This window comes from Haemaphysalis longicornis, unplaced genomic scaffold, assembly GCF_048455015.1.
Source record: "Haemaphysalis longicornis isolate Haplotype H1 unplaced genomic scaffold, Haemaphysalis longicornis Haplotype H1 scaffold_3, whole genome shotgun sequence".
NCBI lineage: Eukaryota > Metazoa > Arthropoda > Arachnida > Ixodida > Ixodidae > Haemaphysalis > Haemaphysalis longicornis.
Window position 1 is genome coordinate 79342646 of NW_027526335.1, and position 27608 is coordinate 79370253.

Here is a 27608-nt window from a genome sequence, read left to right on the forward strand (position 1 = left end):
TGTACAAATGAACAAAACCTGTGGAGAAATACGAACAGTATAACCTCAATCGACATCAAACCTTATTGCTTCAGTTCCCTACAGAAAATATGTGCAGAGATTGGAGGGGAATATTGCATGCGAGTGTACACTGATTTGAAAGTGAAAATTGTTAGCGCTGCCTCTGTGTCTAGAAAATACAGAGGGGCATGAAAAGAACAGCTGCTCATGTTCAGTTACATACAAATCCTCGTATTGCTTTAGGGACTGACAGGCAGCTACTAATCACCGAGGTGAAGTAGTGGGAATTCAAGCTTCAAAAAATTGCTAGGGGTGAACCCTGGCAGAAAAAAGCGCAAACACTCAAGACGATGAGCTAAAAGTTAACGGGATGCTGATGTGAATTAACCAGACTCTTACTTGTAGCTGCATTGTACAGTTAAACTCATGTAGCTCTTCTTTCGGCATGTAGTGCAAGCCTAGTTCTGCAGTTTATTCGTCAAGCCAAGGAGTAAATAGAACACTGGGTGACCATGGGAGCCGCCTCATGAACCACCGCCATGACGGCACATTGGTTCTCAGTGCCGTCCGATGCTGCCTCAGAGACTGAAGTTTCATTTTTTCACTCAGTTTATGCTTCATATCGAGCCTCTGTTCCATGTAACTGTTCACAAATGTTAATTAAATACGTTTCCAGCTCGCTGAATTTTATTTGGAACATGCCAGTGTGTTGAGACCATCTATGTCACCAAATTGGCGAAGAGCACAGAGCGAGATGAATGGCACGTTAAAAATAACTTGTACAGCTGGGGGTGCGGGGGGACTAACTGGCTTGACCATATTGTACTTGAAGATAGTAGAGCATTTAGGCAATGCTTAAAACTCACTTTGGTGTCCCTACATAAACTGGAAGTGGGAAAACAAATGAACTGCCAAATGACTGGGTTTACAGAGGTTGTAACGCAAATAATTTCGTTGCGGCCAATAGAACACCCTTTGATGCCCCTCCTCACATCATGCTAGATATATGAAGCACTCAGAAGGTCCACTGGAAATTTTTTTGGAGTAGTTGCTCACATTGCACATCTCAATTTCTAATCTGTTTGTTGCAAGTCTGTTTGCACTAAGAAAAGGGACGAAATGTTGCAAGGGCACACATGAGTTATCGAGCACTTAGTTTGCTTTTACAAAAGCCTGTGAAGCGCACTTTTGTATACAGAAGGAATTTAAAGATGAATTTAAAAAATCTGTCCATGATATTTCTCCCTCAAGGACATGAAGTTACTGTAAACGGCAGAAAACATAGCTGCAGTAACAGGTGAGCTATTACTTTTTAAAGACCATGTGCTTACTTGTGAACCCTCACAAAACAAACTAAATTAAATTTGACACACTTTTATTGTAGTTACACTGGGTAGGCATTGAAAGATGCCATGAGAGCAAGGGATTTGCAAAATTTTCCAGGGAGCTTGTTTGCACACCGCCTTTGTGTACGCAATTGTCCTGAGCTTGATGGGGTGCCACACTGTCGTGTACTTCGCATGTGAGGAGGGACTTGAAAGGGCCTACTTGTTGATCGCTAATCGGGGTTAATGAGCTGTGACATGCTTAAAAAATATGAAGAGTTCAATAAAAAATACACATCAAACACCATATAATGTAACACATTGTGACACCTAAAGGAACAGTAAACTAAAGGTAAGAAACCAACTTCACCGTGTCAAACGGCTGCGTTCACAGTGGCTATAATGCCAAAAATTTCACTGCGACTAACAGAGCGCTCTTAAATATCACTATCCCTACAAATGCGATACTTTGTTTAACTAGGGAGCAGAGCTCTAGAACGCCAGTTAATTCGTCAAACCCCCAAAAACAAAAAAGGGGGGAAAAAAAAAAAAACATCTTTTGTTTCGTGAGCTACCAGCATGGGGTCACAAGCATGCAATGCAATGCGACGCCACCTTTTTTTTTCGGAATTTGGATCATCGCTAGCTTTACCGTTGCCATTGGCTCGTTGTGCACCTACAATTTCCCACAGGTTAAGTGTGCCTGCAATCTGTCAATTTCCGGATGGCCAGTCACCAAACTTGCAGGAAAGACAGCACACGAGAAACTGCACTTTAAAGCTCCTTTCTAACTCTTGAAGGCTGGCCGACAATAAAAATTTAAAACGTGGCAAAGACATTGTAGACCTAATATAGTGATTAGACGCTTGTTATAGTAGCATGAGCATCAGCATAAGACTCTCCTCGATGCCCCTTTTGAGCGGAAGAAAAGAAGGAGAGAAGGAAAAGAAGCTCAGAGTACATGAAATGCAACCAGGGGCGGTCATCAAGACTGTTTACTCGCCGACAAGAGTAGCAAAGGAGCAGAAAAAGTGAAAGGCGAGTGCACAGTGGTGCACATTACCACATCACAATGTAGGATCAGGTGTGCCTTTGCACTGGCATACTGAACCCCACTTATTTCCTCCTCTAGTCGATCCACGTATCCTTTCACACACATCACGAGTAGCAACCAATGTAGAGTGGGATCGAATACTGCTACTGAAGCACACGAATTCAGCCTCCTTCAGCGTACACAAACACACGCAGGCACAATTATCTCGGTTGCACAAAGCATTTCGCGATTGGAAACAGTTCTGACAGACTATGGTGACCAAACTCCAATTTTTTTGCGACAAAACTTCACCAAGCCCTACTGGTGCTTTGTTACGAATGAATGTGAAGGGACATGCTATTTCAAAACTGAAAAAACTGCCACAAGCAGTTTCTACAACACTTCCTAGCAACAATGCAGTAAGCTGTGACAAAATAAGCAACCTGCGCTCAATGTGAAGGTCACTACATAGGAGCAATGCCATACAGCCTGACAAGCAGCCTTTTTTGTATACCAATGTGGTTCTTATTTAAAAGAACAACCAATAAGTTCTCATTCAAAATTTTTACGTTTTTATACGTGTGTGTTGATTCTTCGTTCTGCATCTAAGTGCACTGTTAATGGCCATGAACCAATACCAACTCGCCCATATGTCCATTCTGTCGTGTATAATATACGCGTATACTTGGTTGTGTTATGGAATGGGTTAATCTCGTTCCGTGTTACTAAACGTTATTGCAGGAAGAGGGTGCAGGGAATGGTTGTACATCCGTTCCCCCTCCCCCAAAGACGTGTTACGGTAGTGAGGTAACGGGACCACCGATCAATTTGCATAGATTCAAACGTGAGAACTGCCTATATCCGAGGGAGTTGCTCAACACCGCACAAAAAGACGGATGAACAGAAAGAAGGGGCCCCGCAAACGAGGGAAATGCACGTTGCTGTATTGCTCATGGGAGAAGGTCGAAGAACGCCACTGGCGTTGATTGTCCTGTGGGTCCAGGGCACCTGTGAAGTGAGCCTTGCAGGCAAACTCGCAACAGCTACCAAGAAAAAAAAGTGAATGCAGCACAGTGCAAGGTCTAGAAGTGAAATTACAAGGAGAACTGGTTATATAATGCGTGCGACTTCGTTTTGAGACACTCTACTGTGCTCAAGTTGGAATGCAATAAGAGTTAGAGAACAAACTTGCTAATAGCAATTCTCAGCAGAAGCCAGCTTCGCCAATTCTCTGGACTATGCGTATAAATTATGAGTGCCCTGCAACAGATGGTTCTGCTTCACAATTTAAATCACTGCGGTGTGAGTAGGATAAAAGCATAGTGGAACTTTTTGCAAGATCAAAATGATTCACCGCTAGATGTCTATAGGGACAATCAATGATGAGTGGTATATAAAATGGGCTGACTATGGAGATTAAGGCATAAAACAATATAGTTTGCTTTGTGAGCAATGTCATATCAAGTGTATGCGGTGGGTTCGAGCTAGGTTAAATACACGGCACCGGTACTGTAAAAAGCGCTGCAAATGAAACGCAATAATATTGGGGGAAAAAAATAAAATAAAATAAAACCATGAGGTCTGCGGGCGACTCTGCGATGCGGTGCAGTTTACGCACCATGGCGGCATCTGCAACTTAATGCCGATGACAACTAGGAATTAGGCTCAATAGGGTTGCTGTCAGGACCAGTGTTGGGGAAAGGAATTCCCACAGGAACTGCGACATGCAAGCTTGAAAAAATGTACACGGAAACATTGCCTTTAACACCCCCAAACAGTAACAATCATATGGCGGACTTTTGCAGTACACACCGCTATTGGTTTAAATCACAGCTGACATTGCTTAACCCTAACGGATGTTTCCCTTCACCGGGCATTCGCATGTGTGAACGCACTCAGGAACGCTGATCGGCCAAGCAGAGCCCCGGTCACGAGCGTTCTCAGTGGCCGCGAAACACTCCATGTAAAGCTTCTATTGCATGTGGCGCTAACAAGTTGCTCCACCACTACCTTTGGCAGCCGCAGGGCATGCGAGTGCGCGAGAGAGAGAGAGAGAGAGCGAGAGCGAGCAAGCGAGCGGAGCTGAATGCGCGGCCTTTTGAAAAAAGCCGGCGGTCTGCCGCACTATGACTAGGAGTCCCGCACGACGGCGAGCCCGCCCGGAGACAGGTGTTGTCCCTGCACGCCTGCCTGCGGCGGTGACTGGACGCCCCTGTCCCGGGGTGAGCTCGCCGCACTCGCCACGGGCTCGCCACCAGACCCCACTGCCGCCGCCGGCCGGGGCCCCGGCGATGCAGAGGACGGTCGCTGCGACGGCTGGGATCCCCCTGTGGCGAGCCGCTTGCACTTGGCCCGGCGGTTCTTGAACCAGAACTGCACGTTGCGGGGCTCGAGGCGCGGGTACCGCGTCCGGTACGGGGCACTGTTCAGCTCGTCCGTGTGGCGAACAATCTGCGCATGTGAAGGGTGTGTGTTGAGCGCGAACCAGCGTTCCAGCCGTGGTACTTCGGTCACCGGGTCAATGAAGGTCCGGTTCCGCTTGCGGCGCTCGTCGCGAAGCGTGCTGGGTGACTTAACACACGTGCTCGTCGCCGACGTCGTGGCTGTCGTCGTCGCCATCGCGCTCTGGCACCGCGATTCATCGTCCTCGCTGTCTTGCGGCGTATCATCACCGCCACAGCCACCGCCGCCTTCGTCCTCTTCCATGTCGCTGCTGCCCTGCGAGTCCCGAGGTTCCTCCTTCACGTCTCCGTTGCGGCTTCGCATCGACAGATCCAGCGTTGCCTCGGGGCTCGCCGGCGGCGAGTCGTCCTCGTATTCAAACGGATAATCGTCGTGCATCATTGCCGCTCCCCTGGCGTTGCCACTTATTGACAGGGCATACGAGGCGAGCCCGTTGCTCCTGGGCTGGCGGGAGCCCTCGTCCGAGTCCTGCGTCGAGTCCAGCCCCCAGTCCCAGGCGGGGCTCCGCAGAGGCGGCAGCAGTCCGTTGGCCAAACCCACCGGCGGCTGACCGTCGCCCGCCAGGGAAGAGGGGCCGCCCCCGGAGGAGACGTTGGAGAAGAGCTTGAGCTCGGCCCGCTTGTGCGCCGCCCGCGCATTCTTGAACCAGTACACGACGTTGTTCACGTCGAGGGGCTTGCGTCCGCGCCGCGAGTCCAGCGCGTTCAGCTCGCGCACGTACTGCTGGATGGTGAGCCTCGACGGGTGCTGGTTCTCCGCGAACCAGCGGTGCAGCTTGGGCAGCTCGAGCTCCGGGTCGAACGAGGTGCGGATCCGAGTGCGCGACGAGCAGCCGTTGGCACTCGAGCCCTTGAGCGACTGCTGCAAGCACTGTGGCGACACAGGGTGCTGTTGCTGTTGGACTGCTCCCGCTGGGGGTGGCGTGTTCATCAGGCTGACGGGTGGCACAGCGACCAGGGAAGAGGCGGAGGGCGGCGGGGGCTGCGGCGACTGGAGCGGGGGCTGCGAAAGGGTCAGCTGTAGCAGCCGCGGAGGCGGTGGTGCCGGCGACGCGTGCTGCTGCTGCTGCTGAAGGTGCTGCTGCTGCAGCTGGTGCTGAAGCAGCGCCACCTGCCGACAGTGCTGAAACACCTGGTGCAGGTACCACTGGTCGAACTTCTTGCGCGTGTCCTCCGAGATCTCCCACTCGGGTTTGCCCTTGCTCAGTGCCGCCAGGGTCGTCTGTGCCAGGGCAGGGGGTCGCGCCAGGGGCAGGGCAAGGGGGAAAGAAAGGAGGACACCACATTCAAATACGTGAGCAATATGGGATCGTTTCCGCGTCTCTCTTTCGTTCAACCTCTGCTGAACACAGAAAATATGCTCGGGAGGACACGCACCCCTCAGGAAGGTTGCATGCACCCTGGAGTGCGTGCAGTACTATGGCATCTGCTCCGGCCGCCACATCAAACCTTGTATGCTAGGACACCCAGGCTCACTTGCTGCACTGCAAGCGTGCAGGTTGCTATGCTGCTGCCAGCACATCCGACCAGCTTTTGGTGTATGTTGGGATGCATGCAACGGTTCAAACTCACCGGCAGCAGGTCTGGGAAGCAGCCTTCCCACTGGCGAGACGACCCATCCATATACATGCAATACTAGCTAAACCACCACCTCGAAAGTTTCCCTTTGAGAGGGTGCAAACGGGTGGTGCATTGCAAGCAACCCTATGACCATGCCAAGAAAACAGACAATGAGTAAGACATAGAAATTATTAGCATGGCAGCAACCATATACATAGCAGGTGCCCCAGATTGGATAACCCACAAAGCTTACTAGTTCAACTGCACTTTTATCGGGGGCAAAATATTCAAAATAATGCAATGTAAGGTTGGAGCCCACAAGAAGAATGACGTGCCAAGACACGAAGCATGTGGTAGACATATTAACCTGACAATTATTGAACGATGCAGCTGCTTTGCGGTAACTATTGAATTCAAATAGGACAGTTTCAGCACGAAGGTAAAGAGCCAAAGCAACACCTGCAGACCTTGCAGGGACACTGCCACGTCAAAAGCTCAGCACAGTCGGGACGGGATGTGCCAAGACTCTCCTTATCACCTTTCTCTAAAGCTGCACAACCCCGCCTGACTTTGCGGAGACACCAAAGACTTAAATTAAGCACTGTAGCTTTTGGCATCTCATTTTCGGCGGTAGGTGGGCGGCCATTTATAAATGCCATAAGGAAAAAGCAGGAACAGGGATGATAGGGGGGCCTTTATCCAGTTTTCTATTGCTTTGTTTTACAAGCCTGACAGGAGATGGCACACGCAATGCAACCAGAAGTGGTCTGAACAAAACTAACGGTAAACAGTGAGATGCAATTATCTTTGCAGGTGCCGTCAGAACTGCTTAACAGCTCTACACTGGGGCTTTGAGAAAGGGCTTGAAATAGTTCAGACATGCCTCTTACGCTTCTTAGAGTCAGTCAGCTCACTGATAGATTAAAGGAGTACTGACACAAAATTTCAAAGGTCGGATAACTGTGTAAGAAGCTTCCTTTGTGTATAGAGATATCCCCTCAGAATTAAACGGCAACCATTCAGTAGAACCAATTTTAAATCAATTTTAATCCTTGCGCGCATGAGAAAGCTCATCCGCACCATAGAGCGAGCTCATGACAACATCTGCGCTTCGACCGAAATGGCCAACGTCAGGGCTCCTGTGACATATCGTGGTGGCCGCGGTGCTGCTGGAGCGTCATGTCACAGTTTTCGGGACTGATGTCACGTGAGACTACGGCCTGCCGGGCAAGTTTGGTGCGCACGCGCGCCCAGACCGGAATCGGCTTGGCTGCTACGAGGACAGGGACGTCGAATGTGCCTTCCCGTCACGGCGGCTGCCTCTGTGTTCGCTTCACCGAAACTGACACGAATACACGAAGCTGTAATTATTTATGCTGCATTCGACAATGTCATATGCCATTCTATGATTAGTAAGCTCATAGGCACTTATAGCTGCGAAAAAAAAAAAAAGAGAAAAGAAGAAAAAGCAACAGAAAAATTTCGTGTCAGTACTCCTTTAAGAAAGTGACGGGTCAGTCGGAAAGTTCGACACACCCTGCCCTGTCCATCCCCTGTCGCCCCGATAAGGCTACTACACGGGGGGGCCCACAGTGGGAGCCGCCCCGAGTGCCCAGCAGCACGTACCTGGTCGATGGGGCAGCCGGAACTCAGCAGCAGCGAGTGCGACTGAGCCAGCAGCACCTGCAGAAGCTTCTCCTTCACGTCATTGACCACGTTGGGCTTGGGCCGGCTGCAACGACCAACAACACCGCACTGGGTGGTCGCCGGGAGGAGGTCCTGCTGGTGTTGGAACAGTCTGCGCCCGCTCTCCCCACCCCAGCCTCTCGCTCGCTCTCTCTCTCTCTCTCTCTCTCTCGCTCAACCACACTCCCCTTTGGCTCTCTCCAGGGGCAAATACGTAAGGTAGCCAAAACTGCGAATGAAATCAGTCACCCATCGTTGTTTTTTTATTATTCTGCAACGCGGCACGTTTCACCTTCGACAAAGCAATTCGCTGTCACGAATTTTGTTAGACTGCCGAATGGCAGTACATAGCGCCACTCACAACAGAGCCATCCGGCACCCTGGTCGGTAGCAAGCTTCTCCGGGCCCTGGACAAGCTCGCATTTGAGACCAAGAGCGACGGACGGCACCACGTTGAGTGGGAAATGGGCAGTCTTTGTGTGTACATATATATTGCAGGTACATATATGTATTTATACGTGCGTTCTAAACATCCAGAAACTATAAAACCATGGGTTTAAGGTACACGAAAGCCAGCCAGCAAACGAAAAAACGAACAATGTGAGTTTACACATGAAAGTCTTGCCGAAGCCTGAAAAAAAGACGTTTTGCGCAAAATTTTTCGTCTGTGTGAAACTTTATTGGGCCTAATATGTTGTGCACCATTCTATGTATAACCCATAATAACCAGGTCAGATATGGTATGAAGAGACGGGAGCATCATTTCAAAGGGTGCTTTTCCTTTAAAGCAGGTAGCAAGCCGAGACATTACACAGGAATTTGAGTTACCAGGAGCACTTATAAACAAAGCCACGCTTGTTGCTCATACATTCGGCATTAATGCAGTGAGGAAACATTTGAGGAGCATCACTTCAAGAGGGTATTAGGTTAGCGGAATAAAAGTTAACAGATGATGCGTAGCAACTTCTGATGAGGAATTATCAACATACTGTAAACGGTGCTTTTTTCAGATTTTGTAATCGTGTGAATCATACCTGATTGAAAAATGTGACGCTTTTGAAATGGCTTTGTCAGGTTCCTTTACAGTGAACTTTTAGGGCGAAATTTCTATTGCAGGGTGCGGGAGCTACTCACAACTCAGCCCACATCTAGAACTGAAGCTTACAGTTGACTGCAGTTGCTACCCCCAGTATCTGAGAGCAATACTAATAGTCTGTTCAATTTGCTTCACCCTGTCGCGCCCATTAGAAACACCAGTGAAACATTTTGATGTTCTGCTCAAGGACAGTGCGACAGGGCTACATTCTTAGATCGGCCAGGCGATGGTGCAGTGTGCAGTTCCAACTGCTGAAGCTGCTTTGATTTCCTGTAGATTACGACGACATAGGCTGTAACATGCACGCCGACTATCTCCCTAAAGCGTGGCTAGGACCCTGCAAGTAGGATTCTCTGCCCGGCTTGTCCTGCCCAGCCAATCCAAGCCAGCACGCACCTGTACAGGCGTATCCTGAGCGTGGCCACCTGCACCAGGTCACTCAGCATGTCTCCCACCGTGGCCTCGGGCAGTTCCGTGATCTGGTCGAAGGACAGTGGCTTCCAGTTCTTGATCTGAACCACGCCTGCGCACAACACACATGGATGGCCATGCAGCAGGTCAGTCATCGGCATAGGACACAAGCCCCACACACACCGCCCTGGATTGTTTCTTTTCACCCACCATCTGACTGACAAGGTCCACATTCAGAAAGGGGTGAAGAGTCCCTAAGCAATACCAAGGCGTCAACCAATTTCAAATTCCCAGAGTTTTCAAAGTTTTCCCTGAGTATTTTTGTAAACTTCTCCAAGTGACAAAACTTCATTTTACCTGAGTATTCAGCTAGCACAGCGTGGCTCGATGCTGCCACTATTTTGTCTTCACGAGCAGCAATCAACGAGTGTCATAATTTCCTATGCAAATTTGAAATTGAGTATAAGGAAAGGTAGCGGCGTCTGCAGAATTTTGTTTCAGAGGAGGCAGGAACTCCCCCCAAAAGGAGAGAGACGACATAAAAAGGGGAAAATGAAATTCAAGCAAAAAGCAAAAACAGACATGCAATAACTTCAAAATTAAAAACAAAATGACTTCTGAGTTGCGCTGGATGTACTTTAAGCTTTCGATAGAGTTATAACTGGTTCTTCAGGGGCACTGCGAAAGAGCTGATCGTTATGCTTACAGCAGATGGCGAATTCACATAGTAAGCCTTATGTGTACATCATTTGCGGCAGAAAAACAATTGTTCATTATTGCCTAATAAGTTCTCTCGTTCTGGCTCCCCTCCCTTTCAAACCAAAACTCGCGGGGGGGCTTAAAGGAGCCATGTAGACCAAATACAAGTTTGGTTCATTAGAAAGGCTCCTTTGTCCTGATAAAAATGATACCGATTTCATCGCAAACTTCCAAAAAATAACGGAGATATTAAAGAAAACGTGTTGAGCTGTGACGACTCGCTAGCCCGGTTCCAGCAACTTTTCTATGACGTCACAGAACCTTGTTTGGGCGATTGACGGCGGCCGAACTAATCAATCGCCAGGACACATGACTGGACGAGATTGTAGTTACGTTTGAAAGTTACGTTTGATCGAATCACTTGAATGCTAACGTGCACCTAACCCACTGAAAATTATGATTTTAGTGCTGGCCCATATGACGTCACTCGCGCCGATAACACGTCACTGTGGTGCGAAATTCGAAAGTCCTTTAGTATTTCTTGCGTTTTCATCGGTTAAAAAACGTCTTTCGTGGACGGAATGAAGCTGAGTGAGGTACTAAGGTTTAACTCTTTAAAGTTAAACAAAGTTGTATTTTCTCTTCATGGACCCGCTCGGAGAGCAGTCGCCGTACACACGTTGAGGCGTACAAAAGAAACGCTCAGAGGCTCCGGCCGAAGCCGGCGTACATAACTAGCCACGAAATCACGGCAGCGGAGTTGGACGACTCTGCTTTGGTTTTTCCTCAGGCCCAATCCGAATTTCGCAGTTTCTGCATATGGTGAAAAAGAAAGGTATCCGCGGGAGCGGCGACCAAAAAAAAAAAAAAAATGAGCAAAATGCAACGGGGTAGCGACGACCAAAGATCCGTCTCTCGGAACGAGCACGGCCAAAACACGGGGAAAACAAACAGAACGAAGCATTACGAGGGATCTATAAAGATCAGCGAGGACGACTTCGAGGAGTGCGAGAGCGCGACGAGACACCGCGCGACGACGGCAAGACGCCTTCTGGCGACGAAAGGAGCTCAGCGCCGTAAAACCGTCGCCGAGGATTAAGAAACGCGGGGCCTGGGATCTGTGCTTGCCGAGGCAAGATAATCTCCGGCCGCGCGCGCGCGCGTGCGCAGGCCTTCCTCCTCCACCGCACACGGGACGACCCGGCACACCATCGAACACCGACAGACGAGAGAAAAAAAAGGGATGGAAGAACAAGAGGGAAGGAGGAGGAGGAGGAGGAGAACGGAACCCGATTACATCTGTTCCTAAATTTCAAAACGCCGCTCATGCATAACCAATGAGAAGGAGAAGACGGCGACGAGCCGCCGCAAATCCGCTACTCGTTCGCGACGATCCCCCGCCGGCCCAGCGGCGCACAAACTCATCCCGCGCGTGCAGAGAGCGGCTTTCCCTAACTAACCCGGCTCCCGCCAAGCCGCCAAACAAGAATCATCCTCCGCGGCGGCAAGGGGAAGAAAAAAAGAGGAGAGGGGCTAGGGAAGCTACGCTTTCCCCAAAACGAATTCACCCGAAGTAGCACTAGGGAAAGAGAGAGAGAGATAGCGCAAAATCCGCGAATAATAACGGCTTCTCCGTCGTCGTCGTCGTCGTCGCGGCTGCTTCAGCTCGCGCGCCGCCGCCAAAGCCGATACTTACGAATGCGCGGATAAGCACCAGAGGCGGGCCCCCGAATCAACAGAAAGCGCGCATATGCGAGGTCCGCACGCGCCGAGGAATTACGTCGCGCCTGGAGCCAGGCTATCATCCCCTTTGGCCTCGCCCGCCTCCGTTCTCCCCAAAGAACACAGCTCTCGCTACACACTCCGAGGGAGCGCGAAGGGGGCGCGGATGATGGCTGAGCGAGAAAAGGTCGCGACGGCAGACATACGGAGACTAAAAGCTACACTCCTTTTCTTTTTCGCGGATCCAGCGGCGCCGTTACATACGCGCCCGTGTATTGCCCTTCTCGTTCATCCGCGCGCACTCGAGTTAACGCTCTCCTATTTGCTGGTGTCGTTCGGCGCGTCGTTATTTCCGTCAGCCTCGGCGCTTACTCGGGATAATACGGCCGCCGCAAGCAAGCATTTGCACGGGGGCACCAATAAGTGCGGTGCACGCAGGCACCGAAAGAAAATGCTGCTGTGGGCGCCCGATTTCAGTCCGTATATAGGTACTGGTGGGTAATGCTTGCTCGGTTGATCTCTCGGCGTGCACGCGTTCGTTCCTTTTCTTCCTTTTTCACCCCTCAACCGGAATGCAATGCGAATGTCGTCTACATTAAAGGGGCACTGACACAAAATTTTGAAGGCGAGATAACGTCGGAGATAGATTGGTGGGAACACATATACATCATCTGCAAAATATCAGCGGCGAATACAGCCTAGAACATATTTAAAATCAATTTTGAAGTGTGCGAAAGGCAACCGAGCAGCCAGCAGAGGACCACGCGCAGTTGTAAATAAACAACATCCAAACACGTCACGAGTTTGTGTTTGCCGCTTCCGCACTACCGGCGTTTTACGCGGGCTCGCCCGGCTCGCCGCTCCAATCGCAGGGCCGGAGGGCGGAGCTTCTGCTCTCGAGAACGAACGACCCGATCGTTGGCGGCGGAGGCGCCGTGATTTCGTCAGCTAATCGGGCAGCTGGCCGCGACCAAAGTTCTACAGCGATTCCAGGCACTCTGTTTCTATTACTGTTTATTACCATTGGATGCGAAAACGCGCCGGAGGCACGAAAAGCCCACTGAGCTAGCCGCACGGTCGCTGTGCAGGCGGCGGCCACGGCCGCGAAGTGGCCCAGGCCGGCGCAGGTAGCTCGAGTGATAGCTTGTTACCGCTGCACGAAATTGTCCCCAAGTCCCGACCATAGTGGCTTACATGAGAAAGGAGTTAATGATGCGATGGCGGGTTGCATTAAAAATTGTCATCGGCACCGCTTACGAGAGCGGCACTCGAATATCCGCCGCAGTGCTGAGCGAACACATCTGTAGGCGGACCTGTAGGCAGACCGGCCGGCTGCTCCCAGCGCGCGTCTTGCCACCCACCGTCTCGAGCATCGCGCGTCGTTCTTTAGCCGCAGTAGCATTTGCACTCGCAGCGCCTGCGTCACATCCACGGTCGCTTTTTAATTAAGCGCCTCACGAGATCAGTACGTCGGGACATTCGCAGAAACTGCCGTCGATGCGGATTCGACAGTGCTACGGCGGCTCTGCTCTGTGATATCCCTCCGACGGTCACGTGGTCAGCTTTGTTCACACAAAATCCACAAAATCCACCGTTTCACGGCACTCGCTGAAACCGAAACTGCGACTGGCCGCATTTAAAATCCCTCTAATTAAACAACCGTCGCACTCTGAAGCAAATGAGGTTTCTACAGGTTATAAGTAGGTCACTAGCTACTTATCGCAACCAAGAAAACAAGATCCAAAATTTTTGTGTCAGTGCCCCTTTAATGCTCGTCCGCTCGTACTCATCTCTCCCAGTTGTACTTTCGATTATTTGACTATTCTCCACTCAAAGCTTCTTTTGGTCCCGTTGCGAGGAGTAACAGGGGAAAAAAAACTACCGGCTAGCGAAGCAAACAAAGTAGGGATGCGAAGAGATAAACACTAATTATTCGTCGTTGAAGAACTTGCCGCTGTGGACGCCAAGGCATCCTGCAATACATGAAGTGGACGGTTCGATTCCCTGACAAACCCGGCGGCTCTGGATCGGGCAGAGGTCAGATACGAAAAAGAAATGATAAAAATAAAACGGCGGGGGGAGGGGGGGGGGGGTGGCTGAGTTATTGAAAAACTTCGGCGCACGCCAAAGAACGCCAAGATAGCCCGAACGAATACGCACCGTTCCATTACCGCGACTAAGACTGATATGTTAACTTCCGCGTATACAAATTAATTTTCGCCGCAAGCGAGAAGGCGAAAAAAAAAAAAAAGACCAAATGAATGCAGGGACCAAACAGCTATGTTGCTGGAACAAGCTCAGGAGACAAAATTTGCTCCGTAGCGGCAGCAGTAGCAGCAAGCCTTCCCTATCCCTCGCTACGACGCATTGTGGAGGCTACGCCGGGGAAGCGTCGCAGCGAGGACAGAGCCCGTCGAGCAGGGTCGTCGTAAGAATGCCATAACTACACGCCGGTTAGCAAATCAATTGCAACACATTACTTTGCCACATTTGGCCGTGGCTATAACACTGCTTGCTCCACCACATACTGTTGCCCGTAACGTGTCCGCCCTGTAACAGCGAGAGCTGCCACCCGTGCGGTACACTATCAGTGCGCGGACAAAGATGACGCTGAGAAGGACTTCCAAAAAAGAAAAAAAAAAAAAATTACCATCCCTTCTTAAAGGAAATTGCGAGAAGCGCGAAGCTAAAAGAACGTCCAGTCGATCGTCAAACCTTCAAAGGTCCAAATCAGAAACGAAGAAAGAACCCACGAGTTTCCGCGCACTCAGTAAACGCATCTATCTATGAACGATCTGAATGTATACCGTTACGTAGTTTATGAGATAAGGGTATGCTATTGTGATCCCTCTTCATGATCGATGCGACTGCTGCCTCATCTAGAACTGTTCCTTCTTCGCCATTTTCGACGTAACCGTTTGGACAGGCCGGTTTCACGCACGCGCCGCGTGTCCAGTGATCTTATCAGAGCTTTTCGGTCGACCAACCGGTCTGTGGGCAAATGCACTAGTACTTTGGACAGGACGCAATCGGTCCAACTGAGAAAGCTTTCGCTTTAAAATTACTCAACCATTTCGCTCTGTGAGGCTAGTTAAGCAGGGAAGCTGCTATGGTGCAAGGCAGAGTTCATTGTGAACAAGGGGGCCGTAGCGCTCCCGAAACGTCAATTTGTTTTTGACTTGGTCAGTGAACTGTGTTTCTTGTTTTGCAGAGGTCTCACTCTGCCGCTGATGCTCTCGCTCGAAAATTAGCACGACTTCGTGAAATTAGTACTATTGCTATTTTATACGGCTGCCAGCATAAATGAAATATGTGCGGCCCGATTTTATTTTAGAATGACGTTCTTGAAAAGTCACTTAGAGCTGACTGACTAGGCACATGGCGGAGAAATAAATCCCCCGAAAATCTCCAACCCGTTTGCTCCGCTTACTTTTTGGGGCACCCCTACGGCAGACGCTCGGCCTTCCGTGCACAGCAACGGTGGAGCGAAACGGCATTGAAAATTCCTCTTGGTCGCCCTAATAGGCGCACACTACATCCCACATTCACAGCGACACACGCGGCTCCGACACGAGAGGCGAAATGCGTTTACTTCTGTTGTCGGCTCGTTCATGACGGCCAGCGTTTATGGCAGGGGTTTATCCAGAATTTCGATTTGGGGGGGGGGGGGGTTGTCGAAGTCCTCCTAGGGGAGTGTTGGGGGAGGGGGGTGCCGAAATCCTTGTGGGAGTGTGTATAAATCCCTGGTTTACGGGACAAGAAGAGTAGAAATGAAACAAGTGCCGCCTAACAAATGAAGTTCTATTAAGAAAACACGTTATTTATGCAAAAACAGGGATCGTGTGCATTTTCCGACTCGCCCAGTTCTCTACCTTATCTCAGAGTTTCTCCGCCCGAACGCCACAAAATCACGGAACCTACCCACAGACGGCTCCGCTGTAAAGTCGCGATGTAAGTGATGCTGTTCCTACACCACACAATCTGACGCCGTTTACACGAACGGCTAAAATTTCTCGAAAGCGACGCCAGAGTCGCGTTCACGCTGCCGCACTCCTTGTTATAACCTACCTCCATCCGCAGCCTTTAAAGTCGGTGCCCATGATAGCCACTACAGATGAAGAAATTCTCGCAAGCTGTATTGCATCGTACAGAGTAGTACGGTGAAGCCTTCAACTTCACGCCACGAGTTATAAGGCCGCAGATGGGAAGTTGTGGTCACCGTACTCTGAACGTTGAATTGAGAGCGGTGGTCGCACCATGGCCATGACGATTTTTTGGCTAATCGAACGCGCCAAAACGACACTGCTTGGCACGCAGCGAAAGCAGAAAACGTGAACGCAACACTGCGTGCTGATTCAGCCGACTGTCCCGGGGCGCCGGCACGCGTCCCGTCGCCGGAATGCCCCGAGGCTTCCTAAAGATTCCCCAGCACGGACAGCAGCGCCGCGACAAAGCCGCGCGACACATAGTTCGCCCCCGACGTCCAGGGCTAGACGGCGAAGCAATGGCGGGATGAGGAGGGGAATGAGGCAGGGAAAGTTGCCGGCGCTGCAGCGCCTCTTCTCCCCTTTCTTTTCCCGGCGAACTGCCGCAGCTCGGCAAGATCGGCAGCAGCGCTAGCTTGCCTCTTATGCGCAAATGCGACTGGATTAGCAGATCAATAAGCGTTGCTAAGCGCGGGCCGTCGCGCGCATAAATAATACTCCCCCGCGAGCAGAGAACCAGGAGGGCGGCGTGTACAACAATGCAGTCCTCTTCCTGACAACTTGGCGCATCGCAGCATAAGACCGAATTAAGGCCCAACCACATGCAGCGTACTTTCGGCGTTTTCACGCGCCGACGTCGTCCCGCGTCAACGCGCGTCAGCGCGCGTCGCCAAAAATGCATGGCGACGCGAGCCAGATATTGGCGTCGACGCTGCGCGAGAGAGCATCGGAAAGCGGGCGGCAGCGTCCGGGTTTCCTGCCCTTCTCGTGGTTTGGGGTCATTCTTTTCAGCAGAAAACAATAAATTTCTTTTTAACTTGTGGCAATCAGTTGCCTTAAGACAAATTGCAAGCTATTTCTGTTCGCAAGCGCTCATCCATTTGTGGCTTGTACGGCTTTCATCGAGGAGATCGGGGATCTGTGATAGTTTTGTGTGAGTTAAATAAGGGAGCTCTGGCTACATCGCTTCCAGTATTAGCATAATGTGACTTGTCTGCAAGATCGGTGCGTGACGAGCAAGCGTTATCAACGCCAGAATTGTAGAGGCGCATTCAATTCCATTCGTAGCTACCGTGGCTTGCGCAGAGGAGATGTGCGATAGCTTTTCTTGACTCAAATAAGGGAGCTGTGATTACATCGCTTGTAGCACTACCATCATTGTCCTCGGCTCCAAGATCGGTGCGCAAGAAAATGCGTTACCACTGCTCAAATCTCTCAAATACGACCAAAACAAAGCACACCCGACACTATTCGTGGGCAGCCTCGGTTAGCACACCGAATTCTTCGACGCCGCCTTGTCTCCTGGCGTGGTCGCGCGGTTGAGTGCCAGACTTCTCTTCTGAAAGTCCGTGGTTCGAATCCTGTGGGGTTTCTTTTTGTTTTTTGCGGAGAGGGTATGATAAGCTTTTTTACGGCGTACACACAGGGTGCCAGAATACCTTGCCTTTTAACCTACAAATGAGGTTCGACGGTAACCTCAGTATCAAGGCAGCGCTGAAATTTGTTTTGCTTACACATTGAATTCATGAACGTGCAGTCGGTACATAACGTGAAGGTTAAATCAAGTAGCAAGTAAAGCAGTTGTGCGAAGTGTGTCTTCGTTTATCATCCTATCTTATTTTGTTCAGATTTGAACGTGTTGACTCGAGATACATTTCGAAGCATTTCAATATTTGCCCGCCAACATACTTAGCAATGAATAAAGAAGCCAAGTGATTTTTTTTTTTTTTGGCTAAAGCTAGGGTCTTAATAGTTGCAGTTCAAGAATCTACAATAACTGCTCATAGACGACTTCAACAGGATGACATACGTGTCCAGCAACGCCCGCCGACGCAGCGACCGGCGCGCGACTTCGCCGGTTACTCGCCCTCTCCTGCGGGTCAGCGCGTTGCCGCCGAACGACGCCGACGCTCGCGCAACGCGTGATTTCGCGTCCATGTAGTTAGGCCTTAAGAGAAAGAGCCTCGTGCGAGCCCAGCACTATTTAAGAGAAATTGGCGCAGCCTGCACTAGTGGTGCAAGGATGGAGAAAGAGCAGAGCTGGCGGCCCCTCTCCCTTCGTCGGAGACCCGGCTGTTGCACCTCACACGGACATCCGCATTCACGTGGATTTCCGAACATGCCGCCGAAAGGTCTCCATGACTGGGAGGCCCGGATAGTTTTAGAAATCAGCCTTTCACAGCTCCCCCAAAGCGGGCCGCACAGCAAGCGCTAGAACCCGCGGCATCCGGCGTCGCGAACTATTGGCGGTGAGCGCGAACACAGGCGGCGCTGCGAAGCGCGCCTCCATGACGTCAGCTTAGGGATTCTCGCATTTGTCGTCTGCTTCACTCAGGATCGCTCTCCCTGCTGTTTCTTTGCGCTCAGTCTATGTCTGATGCTTGTTCGCTGCAGATTTTGCGTGTGTGTAACTTTCTATCATAATAATAGGCTTAAAATTGCATACACTAGCTCATGGTGTCAATTAAAGTATAGTTTTGGATACCACTACGGGAGAAACATTGCCGGCGCCACCCCATTCCTTGCGAAGCCGGTCCTGTGCGGAAAGCGAAGAGTCGGAGCTAGGCGTCAGCTTCTCATGTAAGCATTCGAACAAAAGGAACAGTCAGCTGCTAATAACCGACAACAGCGAAAATGGAAGACCAAAACAAATTCTAGGCCTTCAGGGCTGTCGGCTTTGGCAGAAGGCATCACGATTCCCGGTAATCATATGTAAGGTAAAACAGCTTTTGCAACCTTGCCGAACGCTCGAACGCGTTTTGTCACATCACTTTACGTTGTCAAGGCATGAAAGTTTGCCGACATGCGCTATAGACTGCAAAAACTGCAGGTTGAGTTCCAAATACCTCAGTGTGTATATACGCGCATGCTGATTCTATACCAGGCATCCAACCAGTATGGAGGTTTATTGAGCAAAACGAGTCACGTCTTCGTTAAATTTATAGTAACAGATATATGTTTGTTAAGACCTGGAGGGATATTTCGGAACATTTTGCACAGCCATATCTTCCCGATATTCGGATATGCGTTATAGGAAAACTGCACTCAAGAGGAGGAGGAGGAGTAAGGGGAGGAGGGGAAAACTTTGTTTAACAATTAAATCGATCTGGTTAGTGGGCCGGGTCCTCAGTCGAGGACAAGAGAGTAAAAGTAATTTTCTTCAAATCATAGAACGCCATCCCGAGTAGAATAGGATTTGTTCTTCGCGCCTGGAAGGGTTGAAAAGCAATAAAGAGCTACTTGGAATTCTTCTTCGGTTTCGAGTCTTGTAATATATGCAGGTATACTATTTATTACGTTAGTTAGCGAGTATATCATGCCTTCAACACCGTAATCATGTCAATTGTTCGAGTTGAAAGTCAGTTCGTTATGATAACAATATAATTACGATAGAAATTCGGAGCACAAGAGCCGTCTTCGAGTACTGTGGACCACGTTGTTTAGGGCATGATCGCGGTGGCGTAGCACAAACCTTCTCATTGTATTTGCATGTGAATAAACAAAGCACGCTGCGGATATGCACCTTCTTGCACGCAGCCGTAATGAAAGCCAATTTGTGAAGAAGGGAATGTATGCCATACAAAATGAAGAAAATATCCGCACGACCTTTGTGAGGCTCCCAAACATCCCGAAACCTCCTAATAAGAAGTTGGTGACGGCGTAGAAAAATTAATGCGTTGGGCAGAAAAAAAAAGCAAGAAATATTAATCCGATACAAGACAACAACGAAAGAAACAGAAGAAAGCCGCTTTATTTCCTGCTGTGCGATTAGCGTGTAGAGGCCGCTGCTTGGTACGTAGTATTAGACTGTTGAGTCTTCATAGGCGCATCTCAAAAATACTGCAGGGAAGCCTACGCATTTTGAATACTTATCGAGAAGCTCTGATCGCTGATCCTCGCGAATAAGCAAGAAAGGACGAGTTACACACGATCTTCTGACCGATACTCTGAAGAAAGTTGTTCTCTATCTCTTCGTGTGTTGCAAACTTGTGGGGGATACAGCTTCAAATTATTCAGATGCGTCAGAAGCTGGCAAAGTAACTGAGTCGCTAGAAATACGCTTTTTAACGCACTACAGCAACGAAGCGGGCGATTTCTAGCCCAGGCACTGTTGCCCCTCACAAGCGGAGTGTAGCAGACGACAGCGGCGCGAATCCCTAAGCCGACGTCAGAGCCAGGGGGCGCCACTCAAAGATCTCACCGCCAATAGCGTCTGTGCTCCCCACTTCAGGCGCAAACGCATGTGAACTGGCGAGGAGTACACCACGCGAGAGATCGCGCCCCGAAAGCAATCGAGTCGGTTTCACAACGCGAGGGACCCAGGCTAGATTCCGACCGCGGGAAGCGTTTTTGTTTCATGCGGCGGCGGTCTTTTGTTTTATGTTGCGCTTAGATTGGGGGGGTTAGGTTATCGTTTTTTTTTCGTTCTTTTATTATTTATTTCCAACCTCCCAAACCAATGCGTGCATTTGCCTTCCCGTCTCGCAATGAGGCGGCCTGTGAAGGCGAGAATGAATGGTTTTTGCACGCTATGGGCGCCCAAATTCGTGGTTACGATTATTTATTTCTTCCGCTTCAAAATTAACCCATTTGGCTGCAATACTTGTGTAAATTCCTATCTGGATTTTTTTTTTCCTTGTAGGGGTTGCGCACTGCGTGCCAACACAACCTTTTTTTTTTCTTTCCTTGATCAGCTCCGCTGGTAAAATTAAGTGACTTATGCTGGCTTAATTTAAACTGCTGAACTTATACAAACAATATTAGTGCAATCAACTCTAGCCTTGACTGTACCACCAAATAGAGAGTCATTAAATTAGCGTAGCTTATTTACTGGCTATAGCCTTGACCACTGACCCGCCAACCCGACTTGTACCAAGTCTGGTATTTCCCAGGAAACCAACGATTTCGACAATGAATTCGAGAGAAACAAGCACCGTCGAATTTATTCTTTACAAGTGGAATGAAGGAGCACAGACGTCCAGAGTGCCGAATCAACGCATTTTTCTCCTTTCACTTTAATGCACTGGGCTGGTAAGGTTTTTGCCCCCTCTCAAGACAAAATCCTGCCGACGCCCACGGCTCGAGAGATCCCAAAAAGGACGCGGTCGCCACGGGACTAACGCCACTCCGCTTTCTTTGGTAGAAGCTTCAGCAAACGAGATGCACTATACGACTGTCATTGAAGTCACGGCGCAAACCACGGCCCGCCGTTGTTCCTTTCCCTTTTAGCGCATCGCGGCTCACTCCTACAAAAGCCGCACCCTCGGAATCTTGTCCGTTTCTGGGTGCGTCCATTTCAGTACATAAATCACCCACTTCCATATGGCTATTCCACACCCTCGACCTTTCAACCCCTACGCAGAGGATAAAAAATTGAACGCCGGCACCTTCTCGTTTATTTATTTATTTATTAGATACTGCAATCCGTAGGTCAAACAGGTGGGTACACTCTCGTCAATCTTAGAAGCTTGCGTGGAAAGAACGCAACGCGACAAACCACAGGAAGATAGGGATTCCTGAGGTGGGTTATGCAACACAATCCCCAAGCCCGAACAAGCGGGACCATGTAACTGCCCAGACCTCTTGGCACCCGACCCAGGCTACCCGCGGAGTAAGATAACTGAGCTTGAAACCTTAACCGCAGAAGCCTAGGGGGCTTTCTTGACCAATTCAGCCACAATGTAGCCTGGGAGAGTGAAATTTTTTCTTCTTTATCCAAACGGCAGCCCGAACTGCACAACTCCTGGCGTAGTCACAGAGTGTGCAACCTATAGGTTGTATCCACTGGAGTGGCACGCATGCGGGTAACCATGTGTGTGCGCAGTCGCTAGTTACGTCAGGCTACGCGGGATGGCGGTACTTGTCCGTGCCAAGCACATGATGTGAGCTGGACGTTCCAAACTCTACCCCACCAAACGCAAACTAATGCCTCGACTCCGATGTGAGTGCGGTTAATAACATGTCTGTTGACACCACCGCCGAGAGTCGGGTGAAACGGGGCCGACGACGAACGACGGTTTTTTTTTTCTTTTTTTTGCGAGGTGTGGGGGCGCAGTGGCACAAGCCGCGCCATGTCTGTGCCGAAGCGGCACAGGCATGGCCGTTTCCAATTGACCGTTAAACTTTTTTAGGGAATACCATTTACACAACACCTATTGTGGGACCGCCCCGCAATCAACTCGCACTGCGGGATTCGAACTGCCACAGTTATAGGGGTTGTGAAGGGAACACGTATACTTCCCTTTTCTAAATTCTACCCGATTGAACAACCTTTTGAGAACTCAGGATCCGAAATATCGCAGCAAGTCATGGCATCTAGATTATACCAGACGTCTTTCAAATGCCCGTTTCCAGGCGCATTTCAAGCGACCAGCGCTGACGTGAAAAACATCCAAGAGCTGACGAGCTCAAATATACATTATAAACAATGCATCTTGAGATAATAGCCCTAAACAGCCCGTATTCGCCCGAGACCGGTGACGCAACCGCTTCACTTGCCTGGCAGCCATGTAGCGGAACTCCCGGCGTACCGGCTGTTTGCAGTTTCTGTCGATTCTCTTCGTTATCTCCCCCTCACGCAACGAGACTGGGCAAAACCCGTAGAAGATTACGTGGGACGCCTAAAACTTCGTAAGAATGCGAAGGCGAAAGCCTCGCCAGGTACCATGTCGGTACCTTCACCTCTTGAAACGGCTCGTACTGCACGTGCAGCAGCGACGTACCCTCCTCGGGCGCTGAGCTCCGTCGCCCTTTCTAAAATCCCAGCCGGCGCCGTTGTTTCTCTTCAACGGCGCGGGCTCCGATTTTATGACGATTATGTGCCCCTCACAACGATTTTCAATACCTCACGCGTTCCATAAAACAAAGATTAATGTTTACGGCTTAAAAAAAAAATATCGGGTGGGATTCGAACCTGTGGCCGCCGGACCAGCATGCACGTACAGGCAGACAAAGCCCCTCGACCACAGTGCACGATCGTAAACTGCGGCGGCCCAGAACTCGTATTTTAGTGCAGCGCTACGATTCATCATAACTGCGGTAGCATCATAAATGCTTCTTACCCAGTTTTTACACTTGTGGAATAAAAAAACCGGTTAATTTTAATCTCTGACTACTCGAAGCTTCACTCGATAAAAGTGTTCGCGCACTAAAACCCTATTCTGTACTATCAGCCGTTCATCTTGTCAGGCGAGAAAGTTCGCGCCACTAACGTTCGCGGCAGTTTAGAATGGAACGGCAGTTCTAAACTAAACAACCATTCTAAACTAACGGCAGTTTAGAATGGAACGAAATAGCGCAAATGGTTCGCTTACGTTAAACCCAGTTACTCTCGACTGCACGGAGTCGCCCGTTTATCAAGGGATAGAAGCAGGGAGTCCCGCCATGTCTGTTGCGCATATGAGAGATCAGACATAGCTATTCCGTCGCGTGCTAATTTTGTCGAGGCGCCGATGTTCCAGCTACAATGATTGGCCACTTTTCGTGACGTCTTCCGCTGTACTTTACGAAGTAGCGCCGGAGAAACTCCTAAGAAGTAACTACACGCAGCGATGGCGACAAGCGAGGCGAAGAACGTAACACAAGGGGTACAGCAAACAGGTATACTGTGAGTGGCAGCGACGAGCGAATTTGTTTTTTAACCCAGGCCGCTGGGGGCGGCGACAGCGACGGGCCGTCGACATCGCTCGCTTTTGGCCCGCCAGAAGCAGTCCACAAGCGAGCGACACTGACGGAGAGAATCGCCGGCAGTGTATTAATTTTTTTCGTTCGTCGCTGACGCCCACACTATATCAGTTTGCTGTACTCATTGAGTTACGTTTTTCGCGTCGCTCGTCGCCGTCGCTGCATGTGGTTATCCCTTGACTGCTTTATTTTTTAAGCCTATTTGCCGATTTTGCGCGATGGAACGTCTAGGATTAGTTTGTATATCACGAGTCCACAGTTTTAAATGCCCACACACACAAAAAAATGCAGAAATCTCTTTACCACCTTCGAAGAAAACAGGCTAGCTCCGACCCCTCCCTTCCCCTCCCTTCCCTTCCCTTCCCCTTCCCCCCCCCCCCCCCCCCCCCCCCCCCCCCCGGAACACCGGCACAATGTGCCGATCCGCCATTGTGACATTCGGCCGATCGGCGGCACGTCGTCAACGCGTCTCTGAAATCCGCCTCTTTCACAACCCCACTGCGCATGCGCAATCCCCTAGCGGCCAAGTCCCTAAGCAGTCCAGTAGGGGCAGCAGACGACATTCCCCACAGCTACCGCACAAGCGGGAAGGGGTCGTGGTTGTATTTACATCGTTTGAATTTTTGTGTGTGCTCGTTATGCGCGGAACAATGTCCACAACTTGCGCTGCGTTCCGCTGTAACTCGGAGTGCCGAAAAGGGAACGGTGTCGGCTTCTATCGCTTCCCGTCGGCCGCACGCGATCGGCTACGGCGGCTTGCGTCGCTCGCGTCGGCTCGGGTGATGGGAAGTTTAGGCTTAGCATCCTGGCGGATATTTGATCGCTGCTATCTGTGCAACTGCGAATGACAATCCGCAACACAACTTTTCACTACACTATCACCCCCTTTCTCGCATGTGGAACTGTATTTAAGTTATGGCTGCCGTTTGAGCGATCGGTGACCAAGACATGTGCGTAGCCTGTTTCGATGCTTCCGCGCAGGTATCGCCATCTCTCGGCCGCTCGGCGCACCGCGCGCCGCGGCGACCGGTCAGCGTACGCTTCCATCGCGGCAGATATATCTGATCGCCGCTTTTAAAATAAGCCCTGACAACAATCCCTAGCACAATTTTTCACCACACTAACACCTACTTTCTCGCATGTGGAACTTTTAGCGATCAGATTGATTCAGAAGAGCAGCGACAAGCGCGGTTGCTACCGTGGTCTGCGCCGGTTCGAGCCGCTGAGTGTGCCGAGCTGGCAGGCGCGGCCGGCGTGTGCGCGGACTGTTTCCGAAGGCAGAAAACGCTTCACGATTGCTTGCTTTATCCATTTCTTGCGAACAAACGCGCAGAATCTACAAATTCAGCTCAGCGATCATCGTAGTTGACCATGGAGCAAAAACAATGGGCGGAGCGACGCCGACGACGCATCTCATGCGCGCATCGGGCCGTCTAATGGGCGGAGCGACGCCGACGACGCATCTCATGCGCGCATCGGGCCGTCTCAATTGAATTCACGCGTACGACTAGTCGTGGCGACAGTCGTAACGATCAGTCGCATGCGAATCGCGTGTACCAATCGTACATGTGTCCAGCGCTTAAAGGCATTTTGCGAACTACCGGCCTTTGTTGAGCTGGCGATCGCTCTTCATGCCAGACGACTCCAAGTACTGCTCGCTCTGCTACTCGGACGGCACACGGATCTGTCCGAGATTTCTCTGCCAGCCCTCATTCAGTGATAAGAAGCCGGCTGGTATTATGTGATGACCAGGGGCTGTCATCTTAAGGCGTTATAACACCAACACAGAAGAAAAACTTCGGCTGCTCCTCGCCGTAATGTGGGATTGCCGTGCATACAACGAGAATGCAGCCGGAGGAAACGCCGGCAAACCCTACAGCTTCAACTTCCGCTAGGCACGCTAGGTGCCTAGCGGAAGTTCACACCGCAATGAAAGAGGCGGATTGAGTAGGATAGCCGACAATCGGGACACATTAATAACTTCACCTTTTGTGCCTCCCAACCGCGGTGTCTGTCTATTCGCCTTGACCTACCCACTTTACAGTTTCTAGGGTAACCAGCAGTGAGCAATGGGCTTGCCGTCTGATCGTCCCGACTAAAAATGATCCAATTAGCGCTTTTTCATACGCCGTATTCTGCGTTGGCGCTGCAACTTATCCGACGCGGTTCAATTCTCACGCTTTCCGGCGCCCCGCAACTTCCGGCGCACTCCCCAGAATACGGTCCCACATTTCGGTGCATTACCGAGAGAAATATAAAACAGAAACGAATACAAGTAACGAGCGGACACGTGCTCGGTCTCGGCTCCGACAGTTTCTTTAGCCTCTCGTGCTGTTACGAGGTTCACAACCCTGTGCCGAGCAAATATGTTCCCAGTAGAAAAGGCTTGCGGATGGATGGACAGACACGAAGAAGTTAGCACCAAAGAATTCAAACAAAAGATTTAGTACGGAAGGTGGGATTAGAACCGAGAACGTGGGTAACGAAAAAAAAAAAAAAAAAAAAAACTAACGGGGAACGCGGGATTAAGTCGAGGGGGCGCCAAAAAGAAAATGGAGGGTGCGGAAATAAACAAACAAGAGGCCCGCGGGGGAGCAAAAGGTACCGGCGTGGTGAAAGCACGCGCTAAGGTGCGAACGCGGAGCCGGGAAATCGTATGAATATTTAACACACAAAGGGAATCGAACAGCGAAACAATCCGGCGAACGCGAGGGGAAGGGCAAGAGAGCTGGGCGCAGGGATAAAAGCTCGAAGCCCGCGAATACCGGAGGTGCCAGTCAATACGGGAAGGTAGAAAAGAAAAGAAAGGAGGTGGGGATATACAATGCGTGAAGAACAGCTTAGAGCGAGGCGGGCCCACGCGATAAGACAATTTTCGAGCGAAAATGCGGCTTTGCACCTCGCGGCGATTCGTGAAAAAGTGAAAGCTGCGCCGTCATCCTTACGTAACTCCACGTCCTAATCCTCTCGCATTTATTTTTCAGTTGTTTATCTGTATCATTCCATCTGCAGTCGTTGAGTTGTTGAAAAACAATAATAGTGAATTACGGTGTCGAATTCGATGGGAAACCCAGAAAGACCGCTGCATGCCGGGACATGATGTAGGCTACAGTCACAGGTCATGTAGCTTAAGGAGGCCAGGAGAGGGGGGAAAGGTGGGGGGGGGGGGGGGGGGGGGCATGACGGCTTCGGAAACACGAAGAGAAAAAAAAATGTCGGTTATAGACGCGCGGAGAGTGGCATTTAGGTCTCGGACAAAGAACGCCAGTAAAGTTAGCTTTGATTCAAAGTTGACTTCGTAAAGTTGGTTTCGCTGCGAACGAATGTGTTCCGCAAAAGGTGCGGCTTTCATAGCGTTTGCTGTAAAACAAGACTTCGCGGTCATTTTTTTTTAACATTTATTTGAAGGAGGTGTAATTAAATGGATAGGGGTGGGGGTGTTGCGACTAAAGAGACAGGCGACGTTTTATAGCGAGCGCTACTGAAACTGAAGGCGCTCTTATTCCACTTCACCTTGCGGCAGCTTATCCGCGAACCACGCGAGCTAAGCGGCAGAGCACTCTTGGCAGGACGCCAGAGTGCCTAAACGCTGGATCCGCGGCCCTACAGAATTACCCCTCGCAGATAACACCGCAAAATAGCGCGTAGAATGATACAATGGTTTGGCGAAATAGTTCGTAGAACACAGTTACAGTGCGATAGAGAGAAGCCCTGATGAGTCTGTCC

General features: G+C 50.3%; 1 protein-coding gene across 1 annotated transcript in view; it reads right to left on the reverse strand.

The window, feature by feature from the left end:
- Positions 1-1116: 1116 nt before the first annotated feature.
- The window catches only part of Dve (SATB1_N and homeodomain domain-containing protein dve), a 75717-nt gene continuing 49225 nt past the window's right edge, over positions 1117-27608 (reverse strand). Inside the window, exons 4-6 of the mRNA XM_077703532.1 lie at positions 9559-9685; positions 8007-8112; positions 1117-6042 (exon numbers count right to left, since the gene is read on the reverse strand). Coding sequence (XP_077559658.1) covers positions 4489-6042; positions 8007-8112; positions 9559-9685 — 1787 coding nt within the window. The 3' untranslated portion in view covers positions 1117-4488. The remainder of the gene's footprint in view (positions 6043-8006; positions 8113-9558; positions 9686-27608) is intronic.